The sequence below is a fragment of the Engystomops pustulosus genome, chromosome 1, assembly GCF_040894005.1.
Source record: "Engystomops pustulosus chromosome 1, aEngPut4.maternal, whole genome shotgun sequence".
Classification (NCBI taxonomy): Eukaryota; Metazoa; Chordata; class Amphibia; order Anura; family Leptodactylidae; genus Engystomops; species Engystomops pustulosus.
Window position 1 is genome coordinate 124,853,870 of NC_092411.1, and position 27,394 is coordinate 124,881,263.

General features: G+C 40.9%; 1 protein-coding gene across 1 annotated transcript; it reads left to right on the forward strand.

Annotated features, from left to right (window-relative positions):
• Positions 1–459: 459 nt before the first annotated feature.
• On the forward strand, positions 460–26,281 carry LURAP1L (leucine rich adaptor protein 1 like). Its single transcript, XM_072152656.1, has 2 exons — positions 460–969; positions 25,563–26,281. Exons 1-2 carry the CDS (start codon positions 781–783, stop codon positions 25,938–25,940), a joined length of 567 nt encoding a protein of 188 aa, XP_072008757.1. The 5' UTR covers positions 460–780; the 3' UTR covers positions 25,941–26,281.
• The last annotated feature ends 1,113 nt before the right edge of the window (positions 26,282–27,394 follow it).

A 27,394-nucleotide genomic window follows, 5' to 3' on the forward strand; every position in this document is an offset into this window, starting at 1 on the left:
TTGAACAACTCCTCCCATGTGATTGACATTATGCGCTGGACTTCAGAAGATACGATCAATTATGTCCCTGGACGTTCTAAGGCAGGGAAAGTTTCAGTGTTAAACCAATTTACATCTTGATTCAAAGTTGCCACCACTCCAGGCCATTAAAGAAACATCATCTAGAAGCTGCTCAGCTGCTTGACAACATATTGGTAGTGGTTTATTATGCCCATTTCTGATGACAGGTTCCCTTTAAGTCTTCTCACTATATAAAAAGTAGTTTGGCACAATAGTTTGGTTACACAGGGTAATCCACACTTCATACTGCATTTGGTGTAGAAGAATGAGGTTTAGGGCAGTGGCAGGCTGATGCAGGGGAGCCCTGCACGGATTACCTCATAGTAGGAGACATATTTCATCTCTGTGCAGACTCCAGCACGCACCATTGTCTGTGAGGCTCGGCACGCAGTGTAACCTAGACAAGGCGCAGGCAGCATCCTGCCCCAGCCGGCCAGAGCCGGGAGTGCTCCTCTATTAGGAGCTGTACGGTACGAGGGCTGTGACACATCAGGTCCTCCTGCCACTGGGGTTTAAAGTTTCAGCAGCAGCTCTGGAGAGTGAAGAGTGCCCGGGCACCTGACTGCTGAATGTGGGGCGGAAGAGCCTGGATGGAGTGCACACCCTGAAGAAGAAGTTGTGACTTGTCACCCAGGAAGCCATGCCTTATTGCTGTGCCCTGCTCTAGCTGCAGACTACAACCTCCCTGGCATCTGCCCCTCTGCCCCCTGACACACAGCCATGGCCGACCCCACACTGGACCTCAGAGATATAGAGATCAAGCTTGGGCGCAAGGTGCCCGAGAGCCTGGCAAGGTCCCTGCGGGAAGAGCAGAAGGATGCCCCGGACATGCAGTGCCCGCTCACCCCGACCCAGTCCAGCACCCTAGAAAGACTGGAAACTAAGCTCCAGCTCCTGAAACAAGACATGGTGAGTGTCAGCACTGGCACATGCCTGGCATCCACCCTAACAGGTGCCAGGCTGCCCATTGTTACTACCGCAAATATTTACTAAATTGGAATGTTAACATTTTCTACTTCTTGTCATTTGTAACAAATTGTAAGCTCTCTGTTTGCTGTCAGTGAATGGATGCATTCTTATTTCCCCGCTCCTGAGAAGATACCATCCTGACTATCTTCTAAATACATAGGACCAATAAGCTCTTTGCTGTTGCTGGTAGTTTGTTGCAATGTATCAGTGCAGATAAGACACTTGTCATATAGACTTTTCAGTAAGAACAATGAAATTCTCTATTCGCCAAATACATGCCAATAATTGCTTATGTGCGTTTAGTGGCAGTTCAAGGGCAGTGTGAGTTGGCTCCAACATTTATCAGGCAGTTTAGTTTGGATTGGATTGGTTATTCTGGATATTGTAGTGACACATAATATATTCTTATGGTGACCGCAAAAGAGAGACAGGAGACATCTGCTACAGATATTCCCCAGTTATGTCAGTTGCCTTGTAATGTCATTGATAATAAACTCAACTTAGTCCAAGCAGATTTTCCACGTGCAAATATGTGAGAAACACTGTATTTGTGTAGAGGGGCTCCTGGGGTCTGTCTTCATCCCTTTCATGGTATCCAGCGGAGGAAATATTCCCTCTCACATACCACTGACACAGAGCTGTAGGGATACACTGGCATACAGTGCCCATTAGCACGTGCTACACAGTGAAAAAAAGTTATGACAGCCCATACCAGGCAAAGGACAAATTTACTGACAGCAAGCAGAGTTCTTATAGAATGTTCCAATTTACTATCCGGAAGAACAGCTGCTTCCATGCTTTATGTTGCCAGGGGTGACTCGGGGTAGTCCCCTTACCCTTCTGATATTGAGGACCTTTCACACTGTTAGGTAAAGAAGAAAACACCTTTAACCCCTTAAAGCACAGTTTAGATTGCTATACTCAATAAACTTTGCCAGTTTGGCACAAAGGAGAAATAGAGAGACTCAGGTGGACCATATGTATTGGTAACACAATATCACCTACAGGAGAGATGCCCACCACCAGTAAGCACTGGGGCAGCACATATGGCGAGTCTTTCCCTCAGCCTTCAATAAGGTATTAGAGGCAGCATCATATTTCTTTTCACAAAGACTAAATGAACTGCAGCTATTCAATAGGTATGACATCAGAGGACAAGCATGACAGGGGCAGGTCATACATACTGAGTACTTTACTATTATATAGCTGTGTATACTGTAGATATATCAGCCATAACATTAAAACCGCAGGAGACAAGTGAAGTAAATAACATCCTAGGGGTGAAGTATCTGTGGCACTTTGAGGCTGCGTTCACATGTTGCATCTACATTGCATAAACAATGTGTTTACAAATGTTAACAAAAGGTAGAGGACCCGGGAGCAGCAAGGAATTGTCAGCTGTACTCACCACTACATGGCCTCCTGCACCAATGAACGCTTCCATTAGACTGTCAGCAGGGTGCCCTATGGCCCCAGGCTTTTCCACCTGATCTAGGCTTTTGGTTGAGATAAAAGTGGCTGCTCTTTATGTACATAATCAGTAGTGCTACAGATGAGAGGAGGGAACTGCTAGAGTGACCAGGAAACCAAGGCTGGGGAGTTGGTGGCCATTTCGGTGGAGTTGGAGTCAAAACTTGGTGAAATTCAGGAGTCAGAGTTGGAGTTGGAACTTTGGTTCACCAACTCCGCTGCCCTAATTTACAACCGACAGTCTAAATTTATCACTATGTCACTATTTATCACCGTGTCTGATGCTGGATGATGAACCTGGACTGGTGTAAAACTATTCGTACTTTGCACCATCTATTCGGTGGTCTAGTTTACACCAGATAACTGATCTAAAGTTTTAGAGCATCTGCTAAATTTTTGGTGCATGGATTGCTCCCAGTGAGGCCACTTCCCCTTTGTGGTACCAGTAAAATAGTGCCTAAAAAGGCCTAAAACCCTTAACAGATGTGACACAACCCATTTCCATTGCACAAATAACACTTTGAACTCTCTCAATTGTCATCATTGTGATCCAAAGAGGAGCAACTGAAGCAGAAATAAAAAGTTTATGCTGACTATGATAGAAAGGCTGTTAGAAGACATTACATTTTGCTGTGTATGGGACTAGGTAGCCATAAACCAGCTTCTTCAGTAGATACATAAGCTTTAGATTTGGTCCATGAAGCAGCAGAAGTAGGGGCACTGGTCTGATAAATCATGTTTCCTTATGCACACCCTATGCAATGTTATGTTAGGAAACCTTGGGGCACATTTATCATACAACGGCACTATGTGCGCCAGTTTATGATGGTGCCCCACAATAAGCCTGGCGGGGCATTTATATACCAGGTCTGACCTAGCATAGAATTGTGCCCTAGCCTGTACCTGAACGCCGGCACCGTCCCCTTCCTGCCCAACTGTCTTAGAGGGCAGAGTATTCGCAATTCCCGGCTGTGTGCAGGGCATTCATACCTTTTAAAAATGGAGTAAATCGGGCTTGTGACTTATGGTAGAGGTGGTTTTAGAGCCTATTGATACATGGGGGGGGGTTCTATTTTGTTTTTCTATTTTAGCTTCATTTTAAAGCAAATCTACCATTTTTATGCATTATGAGCCAAACATACCTTGAGAACGCCGTAGCTACACCGATGCAAAAACATATCTTGTTTAATCACTAAGCTGAGTGGTTTTGCTGACAAAACAATTATAAAATTATGATAATGAGTGTCTGTTGCTCTTGTGGCTGCCCCAGCGCTCTCCTCTTACCCTAATTATCCACACTTCTTGTCCTGCCCAGCATAAGCAGAGTATAACCTTACTATATGACCTTTGCAGGACCAGATGTTTTTTGGTTATGTCCTGACGTGTAAAACCATAAATTTAAAAAGACCATTCTTTCTTTTTCTCATGACTGTATGTAAATCTAGTCTAGGAGTTATGTGATGATGTTCACCATGAAATATTTAAGCAGAATGTTTCACATCCTCCGGATGCTTTTCCACATAAATCCCATATGAACAATTCTGTATGATGGGGCCTGGTTGCTCTGGTGAGAAGGTTTTCTCCATATCCCCTACAAACTTTTCCCAGGCCTGAAAGGGTGCTAGTTACATATTCATAGTCATTCAGTCATGTTTTCTATGGTCTTTGTGTTTGTCATCGACTATAATGCCCACTAGGAACTACTTTTTATGTAGACTCTACTACTAGGAAAACGTCATCAGTGAATGTACTAAATGAAGCCATAACTTAAAAATGACAAGTAGACTATAAAGTATGGCACATGTACAGTATCTGGTAACCCCTCTGGATTACTCAGTGTTTCCACAATTGTATTGTCACACTCTGCCATTATAATCCCCACACCACCTGCCGCTAATAATAATACAGACAGAGCTAAATGGAAATGAAAGCGGCAGAGCATAGCATCTAGATCACTGAGCTGAACATTACTAATAGCACTGTATTATTACTACTTCTATTACAGATTAATAAGAGGAGCCAAGACCTTTTTCAGGCACATACATTGTAAAATTGTAAAACCTGACCCATTAAACTACCAACACTCTCAGGTAGAGTATGATATATCCTTTCAAGAATTCCCAATTTTATATAAAATTTCATTCTGTTACCTATAAATAATACTCCTTCATGTAATGTGAAAAAGAGCAGAGAAGAGTTATATTTTGCCTGATATGAGTCACGTTTATAGGCTGCGAGGGAGCAGCACTTCATACGCTCCTTTCTTAATTTCAATAGTACCTAGAGGCATGCTTTTGGATCTTTCAGATCATATTGAGGATTGTGGTTTTGTGATCTTTTTATAACTGTGTGTATCTCAGGTCCTGTAGCTCATAGGGTGACAATACTGATGTGATCTGAAAGGTGAGAATTGTATATGACAACAAAAGCATGTTTCTAAGTACCATAGAACCAAAGATAGAAACTTCTGAAGTGACGCTCCCCCTGCAGCCTCCAAACTTGATCAATATCAGGGAAAATATGACTCTCCTCTGCTAATTTTCAGATTGGAGATTTTTTTATGGGTAATTGAACTAGATTTCATATAAGAGACAATTCCATACAATCGCTTTAAGGGTACTTTCAGACCAATGTGTGCCTGTCAGTTTGCTGCAGAGGAAGAGGAAGAAGCACTGCTCACCACCCCCCTCTCTATAGAGCAGCGCAGATCTGGCGTAGTAACACGACAGGACAAAAAAATAGTAGCCGTGTACTATATTTTGTTTTGCTAGATCACGATGCAGTGAGGCAACATGTGCTCACCGCACATTGACCGGTCGCCATAGGCGTCAATGTGGACCGATATCTGGCCAGATCAGAGTACTGTACATGATATAGCGGCAGTGGCATTCATGCTGAGACCCCCGCTGTTCTTAAGGTTAGCACATCAGTATTACAGAAAACCCCTGTTGCTGTATTCTCACCAGCACTTCTCTGCGGCCCACCCACAGTGTTAAGTCATCTAATAGATGGTTTGATGTAACGATGCCTGTCTCTATGATATCTTTAATACCACCCTTGGGTGTGGTGTAGAAGGTAAGGCAGTGTCTTTTTGCTGAGCGGTCTCTTTAACTACTTGGCTTAACTTTGACTGCCAAAATATTTGCTTGTCCTTTTATTCGTCATGCCTGTTTATATAACCTTACAAAGGGCTGCTTTGGGAGCACAAAATAATGTGGGTGTGATGTAATGCACAACTAAGAAGGTAACCTGCTACAACTGTGGATATATATTTTCACTGCAGCAAACAGAACCCTTTATATATAATGTCTTAGGTAATAACATATGGCGGACAACTATGTTTACCCTAGCAAAATAAAAGAAATCTCCAATCTTAAGCTAGCTGCAGAGGAACGTGTGCAGCCCATGGAAATTGACCCGTATGTTGGCTCCCTAGGATTGCTCACCTGCTGGCCAAGGAACTTGTCAGGTTTTACCCCACTAGACTAAAAGCCCCCTCAGGAAAGGTATGAAATGTGCTTTCTAAAATTCCCTCTTTTACGTGAAATCTCACCTGTTTACCTACAAAAAATCTCCTCCAAAGTCAGGCAAATATGACTCTTCTCACCTAATTTTTTCTCTTAGATAAGTCAGGTTCAGTGATTGAAGGGGGCAGGGCCAGCGTTAGGGGGCACCAAACTGGGCATTTGCCCAGGGCCCGCTGCAAGTGGATTTTTAAGGGCAGGGGATGTATTAATCCTTTAACACCCCTTGGGTGAATGTCCGGGTGAAGATGCTTATCATCTATGCCCTGTCTATCTATTTGTCTAGTTATCTATCTCTCTTATAATTTGTCTATTTCCTATCTATATATCCGTCTTTCTTACCATTTATCCATCTAGTTTTTTGTCTATTTATCTATATATCCTCTATACACCTATCTATCTCCTGTCTATTATCTATCCATCTATCAATTGATCTTCTATCTCTCTTCTACTGTATCTATTTAGCTATCTATACATAATCTACTTTATATTTATGCATCTGTAAATCTATCCATCCTCTATCTATAAATCTATATCATCTGTCATTTGTATCTTCTATCATCAATCTACCTATTATCTATTTCTCCTATAAAATATTTTGGGGCCAGATTTTCAGTTTTGCTCAAGGCCCCACTTTGTCTAAAACTGGCCCTGGGAGGGGAATTTCATTTCAAAAACCCTACAAAGACCAGTTTTGTGTTTGGAGGACCAGGAGCATCAATGCATTAGTTTAGAAAAGGGCAAAGTGTAAAACCAAGGTGAAACAGTTGAGGGGTATGTATCAAGACCAGTGCCCAGTGCTGTGCATTCCTAACTTATATGACAAGGCATGGGCCTTCTTATAATTTAGGTGCACAACCTCGGCAGGCCTCACTACAATTGACTCCAATAAGGGACTGGAGTTCATGAATCCAGGAGATGCTGATGGCCACATTTTTTCTCCTTTATGGCCACAACCCCCTTTTAATAAGTGCCAAGTGTTGTGAAAAACCTCCATTTGTGAAAAATGTTTTTGACAAAACAAGTGGTTTGAGCCTTTTTCTATGTCAAAAAGGCTTTGGCTTTTTTTTGCTGCCACTTACCTGCACAATTATGTCTAGTAGCTTTTTGCTGCAGATTTGCATTGAAGGGGGCTAGTTGGTGGTAGTTCTGTAGATTCTAGTCTGCCAATGTGGCCCTGGTCTGACACAACGATTTCAGTTTAGGGGAAAGAAGAAAACGCTGCAGATTATTTTTCCGCAATGTTTGGATGGGATTAATAGTAATCCCATTCTCTACACTGCTAATGTATTATACTGCGGATTTATTATTATTTGGTATACTCACATCTCCACGTGAACTGGTAAGGCAGGTTCATTGTGATTTGAAACAATCAGCTTCAGACATAAAATGACATGTAACTTGTGTGCCAAATTTCACACTTTTTATATTGATTAAATGAAATTTGTAGGCTACATTATATCGATAACATGTTCAATTAATGGACTGCGTGCACTGCACAGTAGACAGAACTGGAAGCAGACTGCACCTTCCATAATGTAGGGTTTGTGGAGGGTTACTGACAGCTCAGCTGCCATTGACATGATTTGGAGCCAAGCCTCTACAGCCGAAACACAATGGACAGCTGTCTGCTGCTGGCTATGTTCACTGAGTAGGACAGGCTCTAAAATGTTTTCAATGTGCCACGGATCAGTTGGAAAAACCGACATGTGAAAAAATGCATATAAATTAAAGGAAACCTACCACTTCAAAGTGGTCATTTTGACCTAAACCTGCCTTAACCTTGGGGTATGTAAGCTCATGCTGGAGGTGGTCTTGTTAAGGCACATAAATCCACAGTTTAGCCAAAAAATCTCAGTGCTTGGTCACGATCATAACAATGCACGCACCTTGCGTGTGTGAAACATCTCCCCCAACCCTCGCTCCCAGGAGACGGTGACCTTGACCAAGCCCCAATTGCCCTGTGTCAGAGGCCCAGGAGCGCCAAATGGGGTCATTTGCTTTGTGTAAAAATAGATTTTTTTGGGCGTGGACCCGTATAATTACACCTAATGCAACTTTGCAACATATAAAACCCCTCTTTAAATTTATCCTCCCTTTATATTTGGTTTTCCACTTTTATTTAATCTCCCAAATTTATACATAATCCTATCTGTACTCCTACTCCCACCCCTCCTCACATGGTGTGGTCCCTGTTCTCCATCCTCCTCATTCTGTGGCCTCCTGTCCTCCATCCACCTCCTGTCCTCCATCCTCCTCCTGTGGCCTCCTGTCCTCCATCCTTCTCCAGTATCCTCCATCCTCCTCCTGTATCCTCCATCCTCCTCCTGTTCTCCATCCTCCTCCTCCTCCTGTTCTCCATCCTCCTCCTGTATCCTCCTGTCCTCTATCCTCCTCCTGTCCTCCATCCTCCTCCTCCTGTAGCCCACTGTCCTCTAGCCTCTTCCTGTCCTCCATCCTCCTCCTGTAGCCCACTGTCCTCTAGCCTCCTCCTGCCCTCCATCTTCCTCCTGTAGTCTCCTTTCCTCCATCCTCCTCCTGCAGCCTCTTCCGGTGTCCTCCAGCAGCCTCCTCCGGTGTCCCCCAGCAGCCTTCACCTGTCCCCCAGCAGCCTTCACCTGTCCCCTCGCAGCCTTCACCTGTCCCCCCATTAGCCTTCTCCTGTCCCCCAGTAGCCTCCTCCTGTCCCCCAGCAGCCTTCACTGTCCCCCAGTAGCCTCCTCCTGTCCCCCAGCAGCCTTCACTGTCCCCCAGTAGCCTCCTCCTGTCCCCCAGCAGCCTTCACTGTCCCCCAGTAGCCTCCTCCTGTCCCCCAGTAGCCTCCTCCTGTCCCCCAGTACTACCTTCACTGTCCCCCAGCAGCCTTCACCAGTGCCCCAGCAGCCTTCACCTGTGTCCTCCAGCTCTCCCTGTCCTCTGTCCTCCTCCTGGCCCCCTCTTCCTGTGGCCCCCTGTCCCCTCAGGTTCTTACCTCTCCTGGTTCCAGTCATTCAGTCTTCTCCCGGGCTCCGACTTGACTCGCGGAGGGGGCGGGGCCAGCCGGGGCGGAGCTTACCGCCTCACATGACTTCATCATGTGAGGAGGTAGCAGGGGCTGGTCCCGCCTCCTCCTGGCTCCGATGCTTCCGCTGCTCTGCAGCTCTTATCTACGGGGCCAGGAGGAGGCGGGACAAAGCGGGGGAGAGGGGGGGAAGCCGTGACATTCTCCCAACCGCCCGTGACGCGTGTACAGAGCCCAAAAAAAAGGACTGTCACGTCAAAAACGGGACGGTTGGGAGGTATGTTTATGTGCATTAACAAGACCACCTTCAACATCAGCTGTCATAACCCAAGGTAAAGGCATGTTTAGGTCAAAATGACCATTTTGAAATGGTAGGTTTTCTTTAAAGAGTCAATATGCTACCTGTGAAAATCACAGATAGCATTCTGAGAATAAATGATGTGTGAATAAGCACGTAGACTGATTATAGGAAATTACTTATGATACCCGATGCCAGCACTATGATATAAGTTATATATCTATGTAGAGATTGTTTATGCCTAAAGTTTCCACTGCTGTCATATCCACATTAGTGAACACTTACCAGACATGCCAACCAATAACACAGTAAACACAGTAATCTCCAAAAAAAGAAGAACAACTAGTCTAAAAACAAACAGGTTAAGGGGAGGAAGTGTCCCATACGTAGTATGTACCAGATGACAGCATGGCATACACAAAACTGGGCATACTGCTATAAAACAGCTGTACAGTAATATGGTACCTATCTATCTGAGAAGAGGATATATTTGTGATATATATGGTTTACATTGCTTGGAACAAACGCAAAAAGGGGCACCAATTATTATTATAGCAACCAGGAACCATTTAAATTGTTTCAGACTTGCCATGCCAAAGGCAGCATGTATGAAAAGTTATGAAAAATATTTGAAAAAAACTAAAGCTTTTGAAACTCTGCCTTCCTGATTTTTTTAATCTAAAAAAAAAAAACAAGCCAAAAAAACACACATAACACTCTCTTCATTTGAAAATGCCTTTACAGAGTTTATATGCCATAAAGAAAGTGCCAAAATGTAGTCAAAAACAATATCCATATCACCATGTTTTTTGGTCAACCCCTTACCAAAAAAATGTACTTTACGTCATATATACCATAGCCGTATAACTACAGATTTCCCCACACAAAATTTTTTTAAGGAATTGAATCAGAAAAAGAACCTCATTAACCCCTTACTGATGTGTGACGTATCTATAAGTCACACATCGGCTCGCCCTGTATGGCGAGGACTCACAGCCTGAGCCCTCTCGATAGAAGGTGGGTGTTTGCTACAAATTGCACTTAAATCCTGGTGTGAGGGCGCCGCCACATTGGATTTGATCACTGCCCCCTTTCATTGTTTATGACAGTCTTGGGTCTTAGGTGATTTGCACATTGTAATAGATGATGTGTAAAATCCCCGTATACTGCCATACAGGTAGGATAGTAGGGTCTCCCCCAGACGAAGGCTCATTACGAGCCAAAAGGCGCTCCAGGGCAGCAGTCATCTCAGACATTGGAGCTCACTACCACTATATCTTGGTAAGGACTTAATTTTTATGATAGGTGGCCTCTTTACTAATCTTACCGCACAGACTTTTCTGTGAAATACACACTGAATGTAAACTACAGTTTAGTTGGCCATCTCACATACTTCCAGTCGTCCTTATCTAAAGATCTTATGTCTTCCAATATATGTCTGGGTATGACTGTTTTGTCTGTGGATCATTATCCTTGAATTGCATCTGTTTGTTACCACATCCATTTGCTATAATGACTAAATTAGGCATGTTTTATTGTATCAAATTGTGTTAATAAAGATTGGTAAATTTTTAACCTATCACAAGTATTTATAGTCTGCCCTTCCTTCTTCTCCTTGAGGGATACAATTGGGTATATAGCTATAGTTTCTTCTGGCACTGGACTTAGGTAGGAGTGACATGATGTCATAGAGCTGGTGTAGCCTCCAACACCCTCAACTACTGCAGATTGCAGTAGCTTTGAAATTCATGTCTTGATTTTAAAATCAATTCTTGGTATTACATGCAGATCCAATGTGCTTCTGAATAAGGTTAGGGACCCTTGTGTCTAGTAGATAGAGGTCAATTTCACACAAGTATATTACAGCCCCACTTGTACATAGATCTTACATCTGAGCATAAAAATTGGATCTTTGACACTTTTTGCTTTTATAGTTTTTGTACTCCCATCCTGTTTTTCTGTTGACAGATCTTTATGTAGTTGTGTTTTCTGTGGGACAAACTTTACTTCCTAGTGGCACCATTTTCTATTCTGTGCTATGTAGCTGGGAGCTGATAATATTTCTGGGAGGGATGCCTCGTCAGAGACATGTGGTCTAGGTCTACCTACTAACTCGAATTCTATCATCTATTAGTAAGTATGATCCAACTGAGGTGCTGAAAAGTCCACTTTCATTTTGGCTAATAGGAACTGCAGTTGGGCTGGCATAGCAGGCTGTAAGATGAATACAGAATGTTCCCATAGTACATTTTAGTGACAGGGCCCTAGCATACACATCAGATTATCAGATGGCACATGACGGCTTACAGCCCTATAGCATTCAATGGTTAAACGCTGATCCTGGAACATGTTTTCTTTAAGCAAACATTGAACAGTTTGGCATCACACATACACATTAGGGTTAAACCAATGAATGTAACATTCCAGGCACTCATGCAGACTTTCTTAACCCTTATTATTCAGAGTTAAATCCTGTAGCTAAATAAAAAATTAATAGTGAACAATCTGAAACATGCAATTTATCTGCAGTGTGTGCCCTCACTTGTGACAGAAGGTCACACAAATAAAAGTGTCTGTGAGTTCTCCTAACCTTGCCAAACCAACGTCACATAGTTCTATATAGGATGAGAGCCTACATTATTTATTGCCTCTGATTTTGTAATGTTAAACAGAAATGGTAAATGCACATTAAGAGGTATATTACAGTAGATACTATTCAGCATTCGGTGTTACTAAACTTATTACAACAATTTACTTTAGGTGATCACAAAGCCTTAAAGAGGACCTGTCACCAGATTTTGACCACCCTGACTAACAATGCCTTCTGATAAAGGGTTATCCCCATATCACCTAAAATTAGCTGGCAGTGGGGCACTGTATCTTAATTACAGAAGTTTTTCTCATATGAAAAGTAGGCTTCTGACTCATCTCTGGTATCTTTGATCTCCCTTTTCAAACTGGAAGTGAGCCACGCCCCATTATTCTGACCGACAGCTCTGTATCTCTACAAATCACTGCTCTGCCTCCTTCTACTTAGGGACTGTCTGCTATTATTTAACTGTAGACATATGAAGCTCTATATACAGATGGGAAATATTGTGTCAATTTTTTTACACGGTGCCTTGTTATATTCATGTCATTTGACTAGTGACATAATCGCAGGTCTCTCAGCCTTCTAAGAATAGCAAACTGTACACCATTTATGTGATTACATAAAATCACAGCAGCCTCCATGCTGTGACTTCATGCGGTCAGATACATGCATGGGGTACAGTTTGCTATTATTAAGAGGCTTAAGCACCTGAGATGATGTCACTCCGGTCACATGACATGAACTGTGACCAGTAAGGAGGCATAAGTCATGGGGAGGATTAGATAGGAGGGAACGGATGAGACGGACCCGTCCCCCTCTGATGCTAGGTAATATAAGGTGATTTATGGGGATGTAAGCAAAACTATTTTTAGCTAAAAGAAGGGTGTCAAGTTAATAGAGCTCTATAGAAACCTGTCTATGTGCAAATGTGATGACAGGTTCCCCTTAATTGGATTGTCCGTTCTAAGCAAGTTAGCCCCTATCCTCAGTGAGGGTCTCAGTATGGAAGATCACGAGATGACCGGAGCAGCTGGTCTCGCATGCGCATCCATCTCTATGGAGCTGACAGAGATTGCCGAGTATGGCACTTGCCAATCACTGTCAGCTCCATAGAGATGAATGGGGCAGCCTGGGCATGCTTGGCCCTCTTTTGTGGTGATCTTCGGGTACAACAATTCTCTATAAGACAAGAGCGCCTCTGAGCGCCTGTACAATAAAAGTCCCGCCTGGTCCCGTCCTACCATATTGATGTATGGACGAGTGAATACATTTTAGCACAAAGCATTCCAGTGATGTAGCCGGAGCGCCCCAGACTGATTTGCATAATTTTTATAACTGTATATTGTTACAATTGCGGCATATAGAGTTATAATACAGGAAGTCCTGAGGAGCATAGTTCCTCAGGTGCTGTAAAAACAAGAAAGATCTATACATAGATCTATTTTTGGGGATCATGAAAGATGTTTGTCTACTTTTTTAACTTGATGGAATAAACTTGACTGTTTTAAAGAAATGGAATAACAAGTGCTGTAATGCAACCTTTTATATCTACTCTTTGGAATATATGGTCATCCGACAAGATTCTCTAATTCCGTGCATCGGGGGCTGCAGCAAAAGGACTATGAACAGTAGCCCAGTGAGCGGTAGCCTTTTTTGTGTAAACTTGTACAACCCCTTTAAGCTGCAGAGTAATGCAGGGATAGAAGATGAAGGAACGAGTCATGGCTTTTATGTTCAAACACATGCTTTATTGTTCTAATAAGAGGAGGAATAATGATAATAACAGTGGCTTGTTTATGTCTTGTCAAAACTTGACATCAAAGTTTAGTAGCAGGTGTCTTTATTTTATGTGTCTTATACATAACTTAATGTCTATCATATGTCCTTACCATCACATATACTGTATGTGCGCACACCACTACAGACACATTCTTCATGGGTTATATTTTCATTACATGTTTGCCTAGTTGTATTATGTGACTCATTGTCCTAGAGGTATGTCTGTATTTTTAATGTTTCCCTTTGTGGAACATAACAGCTTTATTGTGGTTCTACAGTGGAATAAGATCACTTACATCCATCCTTGTTAAGACCAGATCATGTTTTGATAGCACACCAATTTTCATGCTTGGTTCTTCATAGAAATGCAGTGTTATGCTTGCAGGATACATTCTTCCCAGGCTGTGGTAACATAGTCGCGGTCTAACGTAATATCTGAATAATTACGGACATGCAGTTTCATATGAAGAGAAGTCCTTTCAACAGCTGAACAATAACCTCTTGGTGTCAGCTCTCGTTCGTCCCATTATCTTGTTCATTGGCTCGCATATCTCTTGTCAGGCTTCACCAGCCTCATCAGAAACCTTCCAAACGTATGAGCGCATTTCCAGTCCAAAGTCTTCCATTAAGTATATGCGTCGGGTCAAGGACAGAGCATACACAAAATGTAACACCATAATAAAATTACATTTTAATAGTGGGTATGTTGAAAGTACGTCAGTTAAGGGACTGTAATTGTTGAAATTATTACAAAAAATTCTGCAACCAATGGAGTTGAAGCTTGGCTTACCTAATTCAGGCTTACCTAATTTGGTATGTATATTGTATGTGTGTATTATTTTTTTCTTAACGAATAGTTAGAGCACAACTACAACGGTTACTATGCATTCATTATACTGTTTATGTGTGTATTCCTTTCTTCATAACACCCATGTAACCACTGGGATATATCAGCACCTAATGAATGTTCACAACCAGCATATTATATGCTGTTCTGAGAGAAAAAAAAAAAAAATTATGTTTCCATTCACAAGATAACCTTGGCATACCGTGCGTCAGTGGGGCCCTAGCGACATAATCAATATACACTTTTTTTTACACAATGAACTTTTTTTCATAAATGTGATGTGAACAAATCTGTAGTCATATTTAATTACTGGATGACAGGACTCAGGATGTCAGGAGTGATTAACACTTGTGTTGCATATGTAGTTAGTTAAGCAATTTGTTAAGCAAAGGCTTGATGTTCACATTCAGATAGCATTCACATGGTGCAGTTAATTAGTTAGGGCTAGTGGAGATGGTGAAGGTCTTCTTTAAAAGGGTATTCTCATCTGGGCATTCAAATTGAATTCAATTAATCTGCCATATCAATTTTATGCTATAAAAACATTTACCTGTGTGAAGATAATGTCCCATAGATTTATCCATATGGTCCCTTCATAAACAAGAGTGTTTTTCTTGGATACAACCAACGCTGCAGGAGTGATTGCTCAAAGAAACACTAGGTTATTGCATAGGAAAAGGCCAGGAGATACTGCATGTCCCACAGCCATTGTGTGGTAATGAACGCTGAAACCAGCTGATCGGTCAGGCCTCAATAGCTTATGTGTGGCCACTGTTACAGTACAGAGGTGGTTGTATCCAAGGGCAGCTATCTTGTTTCTAAGGGACAACATGGCTACATTTATATGAAATTATCTTCACACAGGTAAATTTTTAATAACCTGGAATTTAAAGAGAACCTGTCACCGCTGTTTGAAAAAATTAAGTTGCAGGCAGGTTCCCATAGAGCCCTTATAGCATAAGGGCAACCTTTCTTCAGCTAATAAAATCGCTGCACAGAAAAGGAAAAAATTTACATTTTGGTTACCAGGCAGAGATTCTAGCGAGTCGAGGTGGGTGGATACATACGTGAGTCCCACAGCTTGCTCACACCTCCTTTCCCTACGTCATCTGGCGAAAGGGCAGCCGTAGGCATATGTGCTATAATTCAGACCCTTGAACTTTCCTACCTTTTCCCACATTTCCGAAGGAAATGATTCAGCTCACTGCGGAAAGGTTGTACCCGGTGCACAAGTAAAGAAGGCTGAGGCTATATAAGGCTGACAGGAGATTGATGAAAGTACAGCAGGAATCCAGAACTCGAAGATGTACAAATGTGTTCTTTATTTCATAAAAACTGGCATAGCACGTCTATAATTCAGACACATTGTAACAAAAACCGATCTACGCGTTTCTGCATGTAGCCTTAGTCCTGATCTGAAAACATTGCAAAACCACACTTCACAGCACATGATATAATGAAGTATTCACAGAAAATTGCATGTTACAATACAACACATTTTGCCACATTTCAGGCTTCAAACATAGAGATATAAAATTGAATTTTTTGGTGAAGAATAACACGTGGGACACAATTGTAAACTGGAACAAAATGTATTATATATTTTGTAAAAAAAATAAACTGAAAAGTGGGATGTGCAATATTATTCGGCCCAAGTCTCCATGTAAATACACCTTCTCTGTGATAGTCTCTGGTTTCTGTTAAGAGTGCAGAGAGCATCATAAAGACCGAGGAACACACCCGGCAAGTCCATGATACTGTTGTGGAGAAGTTAACAGCCGGATATGGATACATAAAGATTTCACAAACTTTAACCCCTTCCCGACATTTGACGTACTATTACTGCATGGCGGGAGCTGCGTTCCCGCAATATGCAGTAATAGTACGTCAAACTTCTGGCCCCGGCTCCTGAATGGAGCCGGGGCCAGAAGCTGCGGGTGTCGGCTATATATTATAGCAGCCCCGGGACTGCCAGTGCCCGGGGCTGCGCGATCTTCTTCCGGGTGCCGGGTCCGTGCCTTCTGGCAGGACCCGGCTGTGACACATTGAGCATGCTGCGCATGCTCAGTGTGTCACATAATACAGTGTAATACATCTGTATTACACTGTATTAGGTGAAGAATAGCTTGAACAAGTGATCAGTGGATCACTTGTTCAAGCTAACCTGTAAAAGTAAAGAAAAAAAAGTTAAAAACACTGAATAAACACAATTTTTAATAAAAATAATTAATTAAATAGAGTTAAAGTCCCCTAAACACAAACATTCCCTATACACATCTAATAAAGTAAAAATACCTGAAAATCACCAAAACCCCCCACATATTTGGTATCGCCGCGTCCGTAACAATCTGTACAATAAGTCAGAAACATTATTGGACCTATACGGTGAACGCCGTAAAAACAAAACCCGAAAAACTCGCCAAAAATATAAATTTTCATAAAATCCCTTCACAAAAATGTTCTAAAAAGTGATCAAAAAAAGTTATGTGCCCCAAAATGGTACCAATTGAAAGAACAACTCAACACGTAAAAAATAAGGCCAAAACTAGCTCTGTCAACCAAAAAATATTAAGGTTAAGTTCCCGAAAAGATAGCGATGCAGAAACAAAAGAGATTTCCTCTATATTAGTTTTTCTCCAGTAAAATTGTAAAGATAAATGAAAAACTATATAAATGAGGTATTGTCGTAATCATAGTGATCTATAGAATGAAAATATTATAGTATTTTTAGTGTATGGTGTACGACCCCCAAAATATACAAAAAAAAAGAAACCCCAAATTGACAATTTTTTCCTCCATACATTTTCCTCCATACATTAAAGAGTTAATAAAATCTCATCGAAAAGCTACAGACCCACTAAAATGAAGTATTTGTAAAGTGCATCTCATGTCGCAAAAAATAAGCCCTTATATGTCCAAATTGCCAAAAAAATAAAGATTGTATAGCCAATAAAAAGTGCCAATGCATAATCTGCTCTGAATGGCGCAGCTTCCCTTCGATGCCCTGGCGTGTGCTCATACAGCAGTCACCACCACATATGGGGGATTGTTATACGCGGGAGGGATAGGGTATCAAATTTTGAGGAGCGTTTTGGAATTTTATCCACTGAGAATTTGTACATTTTATGAAAAACACATTCATTTAGCCAAATAAAATGTAATTTCGAAATTGCATCCGATTTTGTTTTAACCCCTGTAAACCAATTAAAGGGTTAACAAACTTCATAAAAGTTGTTTTACGTATGTTGAGGGGTGTAGTTTCTATAATGGAGTAATTTATGGGGTTTTACTTTATGTAGGCCTCTCAAAGTGACTTGAAACCTGAGCAGGTCCCTCAATAGCAGGATTTTGCTTTTTTTATGAAAATGTGAAAAATTGCACGTGACGTTCAAAGCCCCATAACATCTTACAAAAATAAGAGTATGCATAAAAAACCACGGAGGTATAAAGTAGACATTCAGTGAATGTTAGTTATTACGTTTTTTGGTGTTATGACTCATGTGTGGAAAAAGTAGAAAATTTTGAATTTCGAAAATTGCTAATTTTTCCAAATTTTCACCAAATATCTGATTTTCTCATAAATAAATGCAAAACATACCACCAAAATTTTTTAACTAACATGAAGTACCAAGTGTCACGAGAAAATGATTTCAAAATCACTTGGATATGTTAAAGCGTTCCAAAGTTATAACCATTTATAGTGACACAGGGCAGATTTGAAAAAATGGGCCGTGTCAGGAAGGTGAAAAGTGGCTTCAGCGTTAAGGGGTTATACATCCCATGGAGCACTGTGCAAACGATCATATTGAAATCGGAGGAGTATCAGACCGCTGCAAATTTACAAAAACCCTCCAAACTTTCATCTCAAACAAGGGGAAGACTGATCAGAGATGCAGCCAATAGGCCCATGATCCATCTGGATGAACTGCAGAGATCTACACCTGAGGTGGGAGAGTCTGTCCATAGGACAACAATCGGTCGTACATTCGACACAAATCTGGCCTTTACGTAAAAATTGGCAGGAAGAAAGCTATTTCTCAAAGATATCTATATAAGTCTTGTTTAAAGTTTGCCACAAGTGGGAGAGACACTAAACATGTGGAAGAAGGTGCTCTGGTCCGATGAAACCAAAATCGAACTTTTTGGCAACAATGCCAAACGATATGTTTGGTGTAAAAGCAAAACAGCTCATCACCCTAAACACATGTCAAACGTGGTGGTGACAGTATTAAGGTTTGGGCCTGCTTTTCTTTAGCAGGGACAGGGAAGATGGTTAAATTGATGGGAAAATGGATGGAGCCAAATACAAAACCATTCTGGAAGAAAACCCGTTGAAGTCTGCAAAAAAGCCGAGACTGGGATGTAGATTTATCTTGCAACAAGACAATGATCCCAAACATAAAGCAAAATCTACAATGGAATGTTCCACAAATAAATGTATCCATGTGTTAGAATGGCCAAGTCAAAGTCTAGACCTGAATCCAATCGAGAATCTGTGGAAAGAGCTGAAACCACTTGTTCACAAACGCTCGCCATCCAACTTCACTGGACTCGAGCTGTTTTCGAAGGAAGAATGGGCAAGGATTTCAGTCTCTTGAAGTGCAAAACTGTTAGAGACATACCCAAAGTGACTTGCAGCTGTAATTGCAGCAAAAAGTGGCGCTACAAAGTATTGACTTAAGGGGGCCGAATAATATTGCAAGCCCCACTTTACAAAAGTTTCAAATATCCAATAAATTTTGTTCCACTTCACAATTGTGTCCTACTTTAGGTTGATTCTTCACCAAAAACTTTACATTTTATATCTTTGTGTTTGAAGCCTGAAATTGGGCAAAAGGTAGAAAAGTTCAGGGGGATGAATAGTTTCGCAAGGCAGATTTTCTGGTGTATTTGCTGAGCATATACATAAAACATGATGTGTCCAGAAAAATGCGATGAGGCAGCACTCCGGTAAGTTTAAAGGTGGTCTTTATTCACCCAAGGTAATATAAGGTGCAACGTTTCAGCTCATCTATAGAGCCATTATCAAGCAGGCTCTATAGATGAACTGAAACATTACATTTTTCTGGATATTTGATCTTACAAACCTGCGGATCAGGCTTGTTGGAGGTGTGCACCCACCTTTGGACTTGATCCACCATACTCATTGTGCTGCTCCACAATCGGACTGTTTGCTAAAACATGATGTGAATGTAGCCTTACACACATTAAAATGCACTCCGCCAGTTTTTTGGCTGATTTTTTTTTTCCTTGTTGTGCCTTGTATGCCATATTTATAAAGTGTCAACACTCACACCTTTTTTTATTTTTGATTTCTCAATTTAGGCACAGCTTGGTAATCCCAACATGGTTTTAGACACTTTTTTTGGCGCACAAATAGATGAGCTAATCTACCAAGTTCTATTTCACCTTCATAAATGTGGACACAGTTCAGAGCCCTTTCGGTTGTGTGCCAATTCATTAACCCCTTGCACCACAATCTAACATCCCAGTGTAAATTACAGCTTAATCTGTGCTCTGAAAACATGGACTCTGCACCACAATTCATGAATGCCTCCCATACTGTTGAGCGCTACAAAAAAAAATGGTAATATGTGAGGAATTCAAACATACCCCACAAGTCTTTCGTGCTTGGAACATGTTTTAAAAGGAAAACAATGTTTGCAGAAAATTGCACTGAGGATAACCAAAGTATATAATTTTACATCATCTTACACAATTGTAACCCTAATAAATAACTGTATATCATTGAACTGAAATAATGAGATAACTAAGGCCGTTTTCAGATCGGTGAACTGTGTGATCCCTTGTATTAAGGATGGCAATACTCAAACCTCCTGTGGTTCATGAGAACTAAGAAGTGGTGAACTGTAGGAGAGCTGGATGTAGTGGAAGATGGAATATTGCTACCAACAGTAATTTATTACAACCTTCTGAAAGCCACTAAATATTATTGCACACGATATGGCATATGTGTGTGTTTTGCTGTCTTGTTTCTTATGGGACAGTCAGTGGGTGACAATATTTCATACTGACGAACTGTCCACAAAATGTTTTCCCCATTAACTTTGTAAAAATTAAGCCTAAAAGGATAATTATATCAGTTCCAGTATTTTATAATTTGTTGTCCCTTTGTCTTAGCCCTTTCAGGACTGGAGGTGATTTGCCGAATGAAACTTCAACATTTGTTTTGATGTATTTAAAAAAAAAAATTAGGGGTTAAATGATTTTTTTCATACCACCAACTGTCCCTGAACAACCCCTTCATTTTATACAAAAGAATGTGTGTGAAATTTTAGCAAGCAATATTCTTATCAAAACACCTTCCGCACATTAGAGGGAAGATGCCTTTTTTAGTTCAGTGACATGAGCAATAGCATTTACAGCCTGAAATAAAGATTTTGATTCCTCAACACAAGTAACATTGTCTGGGTCAAATTACTCGAAGAACAAGTTTAATAACACAATTAGAGCCAGATAAAATTGTAATGTGTTTAAAAAACCCTCTAAATCAGCAATGTCTTCACATGTGTCAGTGACAGCCACACATCACTGGCAACAACCGGTGTCAGTCTAGGGACTGAGATTTTTTTTTGTTCCGCGCAAGCTTCCTGGTACAGGACAATACTGTCTGATGCTCGGATTTGATTGTTTATACTGAAAATACCAATGCCTTGCTCTGCAGACAGCCCGAGTATCATGTTTATTTTGTAGAAGTAAAATGTTTTGCCTCTATTCTTTAAGGGGTTGTTTCAACTTTTATTGTTATTCCTATCCACACAATAAGGGCTAACTAACTAATTGGGAGGGGTTACAAGAAAGGGAGTCCGGTCCTCACTAATAGTTGACAAGGCATCCTGCCACTCCATTCGTTGTCTATTGGAGTGACCGCAGTTGCAAAGGACAGATGTTTTCCTGTAAGAAAATAATCTAAATTATGTACGTTATTCTAGGGCTGCAGAAGTTTTTCACTATTTAAAGTGTAACTCATTTGAAATGATTAATATCATGTTGTGGGAAATATGTTTATCATTTTTATAATAAACCGGGTTATACTCCCCATGTTAGATACAAGATAGTTTCTGTAGGTATCTTCTTAACCCCTTAACGCCGCAGCCCTTTTTCATTTTTGCGTTTTCATTTTTCACTCCCCACCTTCAAAAATCTGTAACTTTTTTATTTTTCCATGTACAGAGCTGTGTGATGGCTTATTTTCTGCGTTACAAATTACACTTCAAAATGTTGGCATTTAATATTGCATGCCGTGTACTGGGAAGTGGGAAAAAAATTCCAAATTCAGTTAAATTGGTAAAAAAACACATTTGTGCCGTATTCTTGTGGGCTTGGATTTTACAGATTTCACTGTATGCTCCAAATGACACATCTACTTTATTCTTTGCGTCGGTACGATTACGGGGATAACACATTTATATAGGTTTTATAATGTTTTCATACATTTAAAAAAATTAAACCTCCTGTACAAAAATTTTGGGGGGGATTTTGCCATCTTCTGGCACTAAGAACTTTTTTATACTTTGGTGTATGGAGCTGTGGGTGGTGTCATTTTTTGCGGATTTTGATGTCGTTTACAATGTTATCATTTTTAGGACTGTGCGACTTTTTGATCACTTTTTATAGAATTTTGGGGTTTTTTTAAATGGCAAAAAAGTGCCATTTTCGACTTTGGGCGCAATTTTCCGTTACGGGGTTAAACGCAGTGAAAAACCGTTATCATATTTTGATAGATCAGGCATTTTTGGACCCGGCGATACCTAATGTGTTTATGATTTTTACTGTTTGTTTATATCCAGGGCCGGATTAAGGTTGGTGGGGGCCCCTGGGCGCAAAACATGGTGGAGGCCCCCATTGAATGTAGTCCAGACAGGGAACAGCAATCGCTATATACCGCCCCCCAGCAATAACCATATACAGCCTCCCCAGTAATCAGTATATACAGCTCCCCCAGCAACCACTGTATACAGCTCCCCCAGCAACCACTATATAAAAGCTCCCCCAGAAATCACCATATACAGCTCCCCCAGAAATCACTGTAAACAGCCCTTAGTAGTCACTATATACAGCTACCCCAGCAATCACTGTATACAGCCCCCAATAGTCACTATATACAGCTCCCCCAGCAATCACCGTATACAGCTCCCCCAGCAATCACTGTATACAGCTCCCCCCAGCAATCACCGTATACAGCTCCGCCAGCAATCACCGCATACAGCTCCGCCAGCAATCACCGCATACAGCTCCGCCAGCAATCACCGTATACAGCTCCGTCAGCAATCACCGCATACAGCTCCCGTAGCAATCACCGTATACAGCTCCCCCAACAATCACCGTATACAGCTCCCCCAGCAATCACCGTATACAGCTCCCCCAGCAATCACCGTATACAGCTCCCCCAGCAATCACCCCCCCCCCCAATAACAACTATATGACCAATGCATTTCCCACCCTCGGCTTATACTCGAGTCAGTAGTTTTCCCCAGTTTTTGTTGGTAAAATTAGGGGTCTCGGCTTATACTCGGGTCGGCTTATACTCGAGTGTATACGGTACTTGTAAATTACTTGTAAATTACAATGGCTGCGGTTATGAGCCAATAGAAAAACATTGGGATGTGTGTTAGCTCCAAGAAATATATTTAAAATAAACTACTAATCTCTGCCTATACTGTTGGTTTGACAACCTGTATTCAGGACAGGTGTAACGCTTATAGCCTTTTACTCTCTATAATCTGTACTAACTTTTTAACCATACTTTTACCTTTCCAGCACTCTCCCTGTTTATATTTTGCAATTATGACCACCCCCACCATCACCCTAATGGTGTCTCCACCCTTGGATGTGTTGTCCTTGCAAAGAAGGATATGCTTGAGTAGAAATCGTGGTCAAAAATAATGCCGACAACTTTTGGAGGGAGGGGGATATACTAAAAAGTAATAGTTTCGATGATCATAGGTGCATAATACCATAGCCAAAAGCTATATCAAGAATATGACAAAATTGCAAAAGCATCTTTGCGGAAAGCAAGTGTATGTAGGTCACTTTGTAAGCATAACTGCACCAGAAAAAATGAATATTTATTAGGTTTACTTTAATTAGTGTAAGTGATAAGATGGTTAGAAAACAGGTAATTAAGCTGTGTTACGAAAAAAGAGAAAAGTACAGATATAAAAAAGCGAATATGTAGCAGGGTGCATAGAAAGGCACTCTGGGAAATAAATAGTTTCTTGTTTCTGCGCATTTCTAATGAGGCCACTGTAATTATAGTCTACTTAATGGAGCATCTTAAGCGATGAGAGACCTGTAGGCTCTCCTGAAGACAAGTTCCCAGTAGCTGCTGCTTTAATAATGTTGGTCAAGATTTGGATCATTTCATATGTAGCTTTAATAATGGCTTTGTATATTCATATTACTCTGAGATAAAATCTTTTGAAATTGCTATGTATTTACCAGATACAATACTACTAGGAGCAGTGCAAAAGAAATTACTATAGTTTAAATATAAAAATTTAAACTGAAAGATTTCTATGAATCAAACCGTCATTTAGTGCGCTTGCAAATGCAAACTGGGAGACTACTACTGGTTCATTCTGGTTCACTCCTCGGTTTCCTTTACAATAAATTTATAACATTGAAGAGAGATGTGAGAAAAGATTCCACCCATATGCTAGTTATATATATATATAAGATGACACCTCTTTTAACTCCTGAACAAACAAGAACTTTCAGGATCATGGTACTCGTGTACCCTACTAGGAAGAGGGTAACCCATCTAGATGATCACAGCTGATTACTCCTTCCTCTAACAGTAGACGTGAGGTGTAGAGCCGATTATCAGGCCTTTACATTGCTTGTAATGAAAAACTCTGGGCTTTATTGACTGCAGTGAAGATTGGTCTGAGACATAGGAGAGCGGATAGAAATAAGCTGGCACACAGAATAGCTGCTAAAAGATTAAATCACTTGTCATAGGGTTGCCTTGCACAGTAGCATAGGAGATACACAAGGTCTTGTGTCCAATAATTTTGTTGCTGCTTGACTTTTTTACTGTTTCTTCTAATTCAAGAAGCATCAGTGTGGAGTGTTTATACTTGTCTTGGTATCCTTCAACGAGACCATTATATGTTAACGGGAAGGTTTATTTTGGAAACCCCTTTCTGGTTAACAGTTGCCAAAGTGTTCCTCTGTCCACAGAGTGTGGCTTTGGTGGCGTTAATTTTCTTCTGTGTTTTGTGTGTTGGTATTGTTTGACCCACGCCCTACGTTCCTATGCAGCCCAGTCCTATCCAGCAAGGGTCACTAGGGTGATAGACAGCCGATCCAGTCAGCTACTGGAGGCAGGTCCAGGAACTCCAGTATATACCTGCCCCGTTCTATCACCCTGCTGGTTCTTTTAATCTCTTTATATCTTATCCCTATTTCTGTGTGTTATTACTTTGCTATTCTGTTTATCCAACCTCTGTTATGTTTACTCAACCTCTCTCTAGTAATTAGATTCTGTGTCTTCACCACCAACTTGGTTTTGACCTGGTTCTGTCTGACTCTGCTTATTTGTCTGTATTTCTGACATCATCTTACCCGTCCGCTCCACCATTCCAGCATACCAGGTTCTTGATAGTGGGTTCACCCTTATCAGTACACTATATCTGTTTTATGCAGATCTGTAGCCTGCAGGGACATCACGGGGTGAGTTTACCCAGTCTGACAGCTTGCCCGAAGTCTGGCTGTGGTTGCGCTATTTGTTGAACAGGTATCTGTCTCGATTGGGACAAACCGGGACCTCTGGGGCATTACAAAGCAGTGTTTGATGTCAGTTGTTGGTGTGAATAAGAAGTAAATCCACTAGATAAAAAGCTATTAGAGAGACAGTATTTGTGGGTGAATATGTTTTAGCTCCAGTGATAAAATCTATAACATACTGGGTAAAATTATTGTGCTGATACCATTTGTCTTAAAATATGAAAGTAAAACTTATGTTAACATGGTATTATTCTTACTTGTGTTTACAGATCTATCTCCGAGCAACTGATGTGAAATTAATGAGACAATTACTCATCATCAATGAAAACATTGAGTCTATCAAGTACATGATGGAAGAGAAGGACATCATCACAAGCCAAGGAAGTAGCCTTAGTGGGAGCCTTTGCAGTTTACTGGAGAGTCGGGACAGCTCCTTGCAGGGAAGCTACACCAGTTTACATGGCTATAGTGATGGAATGGATGAAATATCAGTGGGTAGTTACTTGGATACACTAGCAGACATTGTCCCAGGACACTGTACCCCAGATTTTGACCAATACAACGATGTGCAACAGAATACTGACGACTTTCAACCACTATGCAATGATTCAAACCATCAGTATGATGAGTATTATTGCTTCAGATAAAACTTGTACATCATATTTGTCCATATTGGACAATACAAGCATTTTCTTTATTATTGTTGTAGGTCAGAGGTCAAGTTAATAAGATGTAAACAAGTTTTATGGGAACTGTATATGTTGTTTTGCTACAGTTTTTCCAAATATGTTGAGTTGCTATTTATTAAATATCTTCTAATTTCACATATTTCATAAAGTGATTGAATGCTGCAATATTAACAATCTGTTTTATAATAAATCAGGGAAAGGGTTTTGTGTTACTATAAAACTGCCACACTTTTCTATGCTATCTTGGATTGATTTGCATTTTCTATCTGTTTTTCAACAAAATAAAGCACAGTGTCACTAAGCAATATACTCTTCCTATGTTGTTTTCTTTTATGCTTACTCACCTGGAAAGTAACACTAGATATACAGGACCGTGCGTCCAATCCATTTAAACGTAGAGCATGCCTTGTTTTTCCTGGATCAATCATTTGGGCAGATTTATTACAAATTCTGTCATAATTTGCACCACAAAACTGTCTGCACCTCAAGGCTTTTAGGCAGTTTTCAGAAACTTAAAGAACTAGTACTACAAAAGTAGTGTGACCTTGGAGGGAAATATCCAAGTGCCAAATGTTATCCATCAATCTATTATTAATCTTGTTGCATAAACTAAGCCAACTTATCGGAGCTGCAAAGTACATCTAGACAGAATATTACTCCAGATTTTTCATACACCATCAGACACTGTGATAAATCTGGTACATCACCGATTTGTGAGTCGTTGTATGATGAAACTAGGCGCCACCGGATACATCAGTAGGCTCCAACCTCCTTGTGTATCTGGAGGCCAGCTGTTCTAGTGTACAATTCTACACCAGGTCCTGCCTGCCATAGAATTGTGCTATTGCCGAGTATCATTTCACTTGGAGCGTTCACAAGCAGTGCACTGACGCAGGGGAAAATAATTCCCTGGAGGTTCACAAGGCATTGTATTTATTTCAGAGCTTGTAAGCAAAAATTGTAGCTTTGCACAACAGATGTTTACTATGACTTGCACCTTATTCACCCCCCCCCCCCCATTTTTTAGCAAACTAGCAATTTTTTAGGGGCAATTCTATACCTCCCATAGGCATACTCAGATTGCAGCTCAGCACAGTTTGTATAAACAATACTCTAATTTACACTCATTAGCTATCTGCAGCCATTTTTCATCTAAAGGGCAGGAAGCTAGAAGTACGTCATCTCTATGGCTGTCTTTGTGTATATTAATAACCATGTGATTCCGTAGCTAGATGGAGCAGAGGAGAGAAGGCTGAGGAAGGGGTCACTAGCGCATGCAGTCTCAGATCAGTAAAAGCTCACTGATCACATGCTTCTGGTCATCCAATTACATACCAGGAATGGTATGTAGCAGTGCTGTTTGTGTTTGAAAGTTTATTATAGTAGAAAAATGTATATATGAAAGTGTGAAT

Excerpts from the sequence above, each read along its gene's own strand:
- LURAP1L (XM_072152656.1), top strand. The coding sequence starts at position 781 with ATGGCCGACCCCACACTGGACCTCAGAGATATAGAGATCAAGCTTGGG. Across the intron at positions 970-25,562 it reads AGCTCCTGAAACAAGACATG|ATCTATCTCCGAGCAACTGA; the intron begins GTGAGTGTCAGC and ends TTGTGTTTACAG.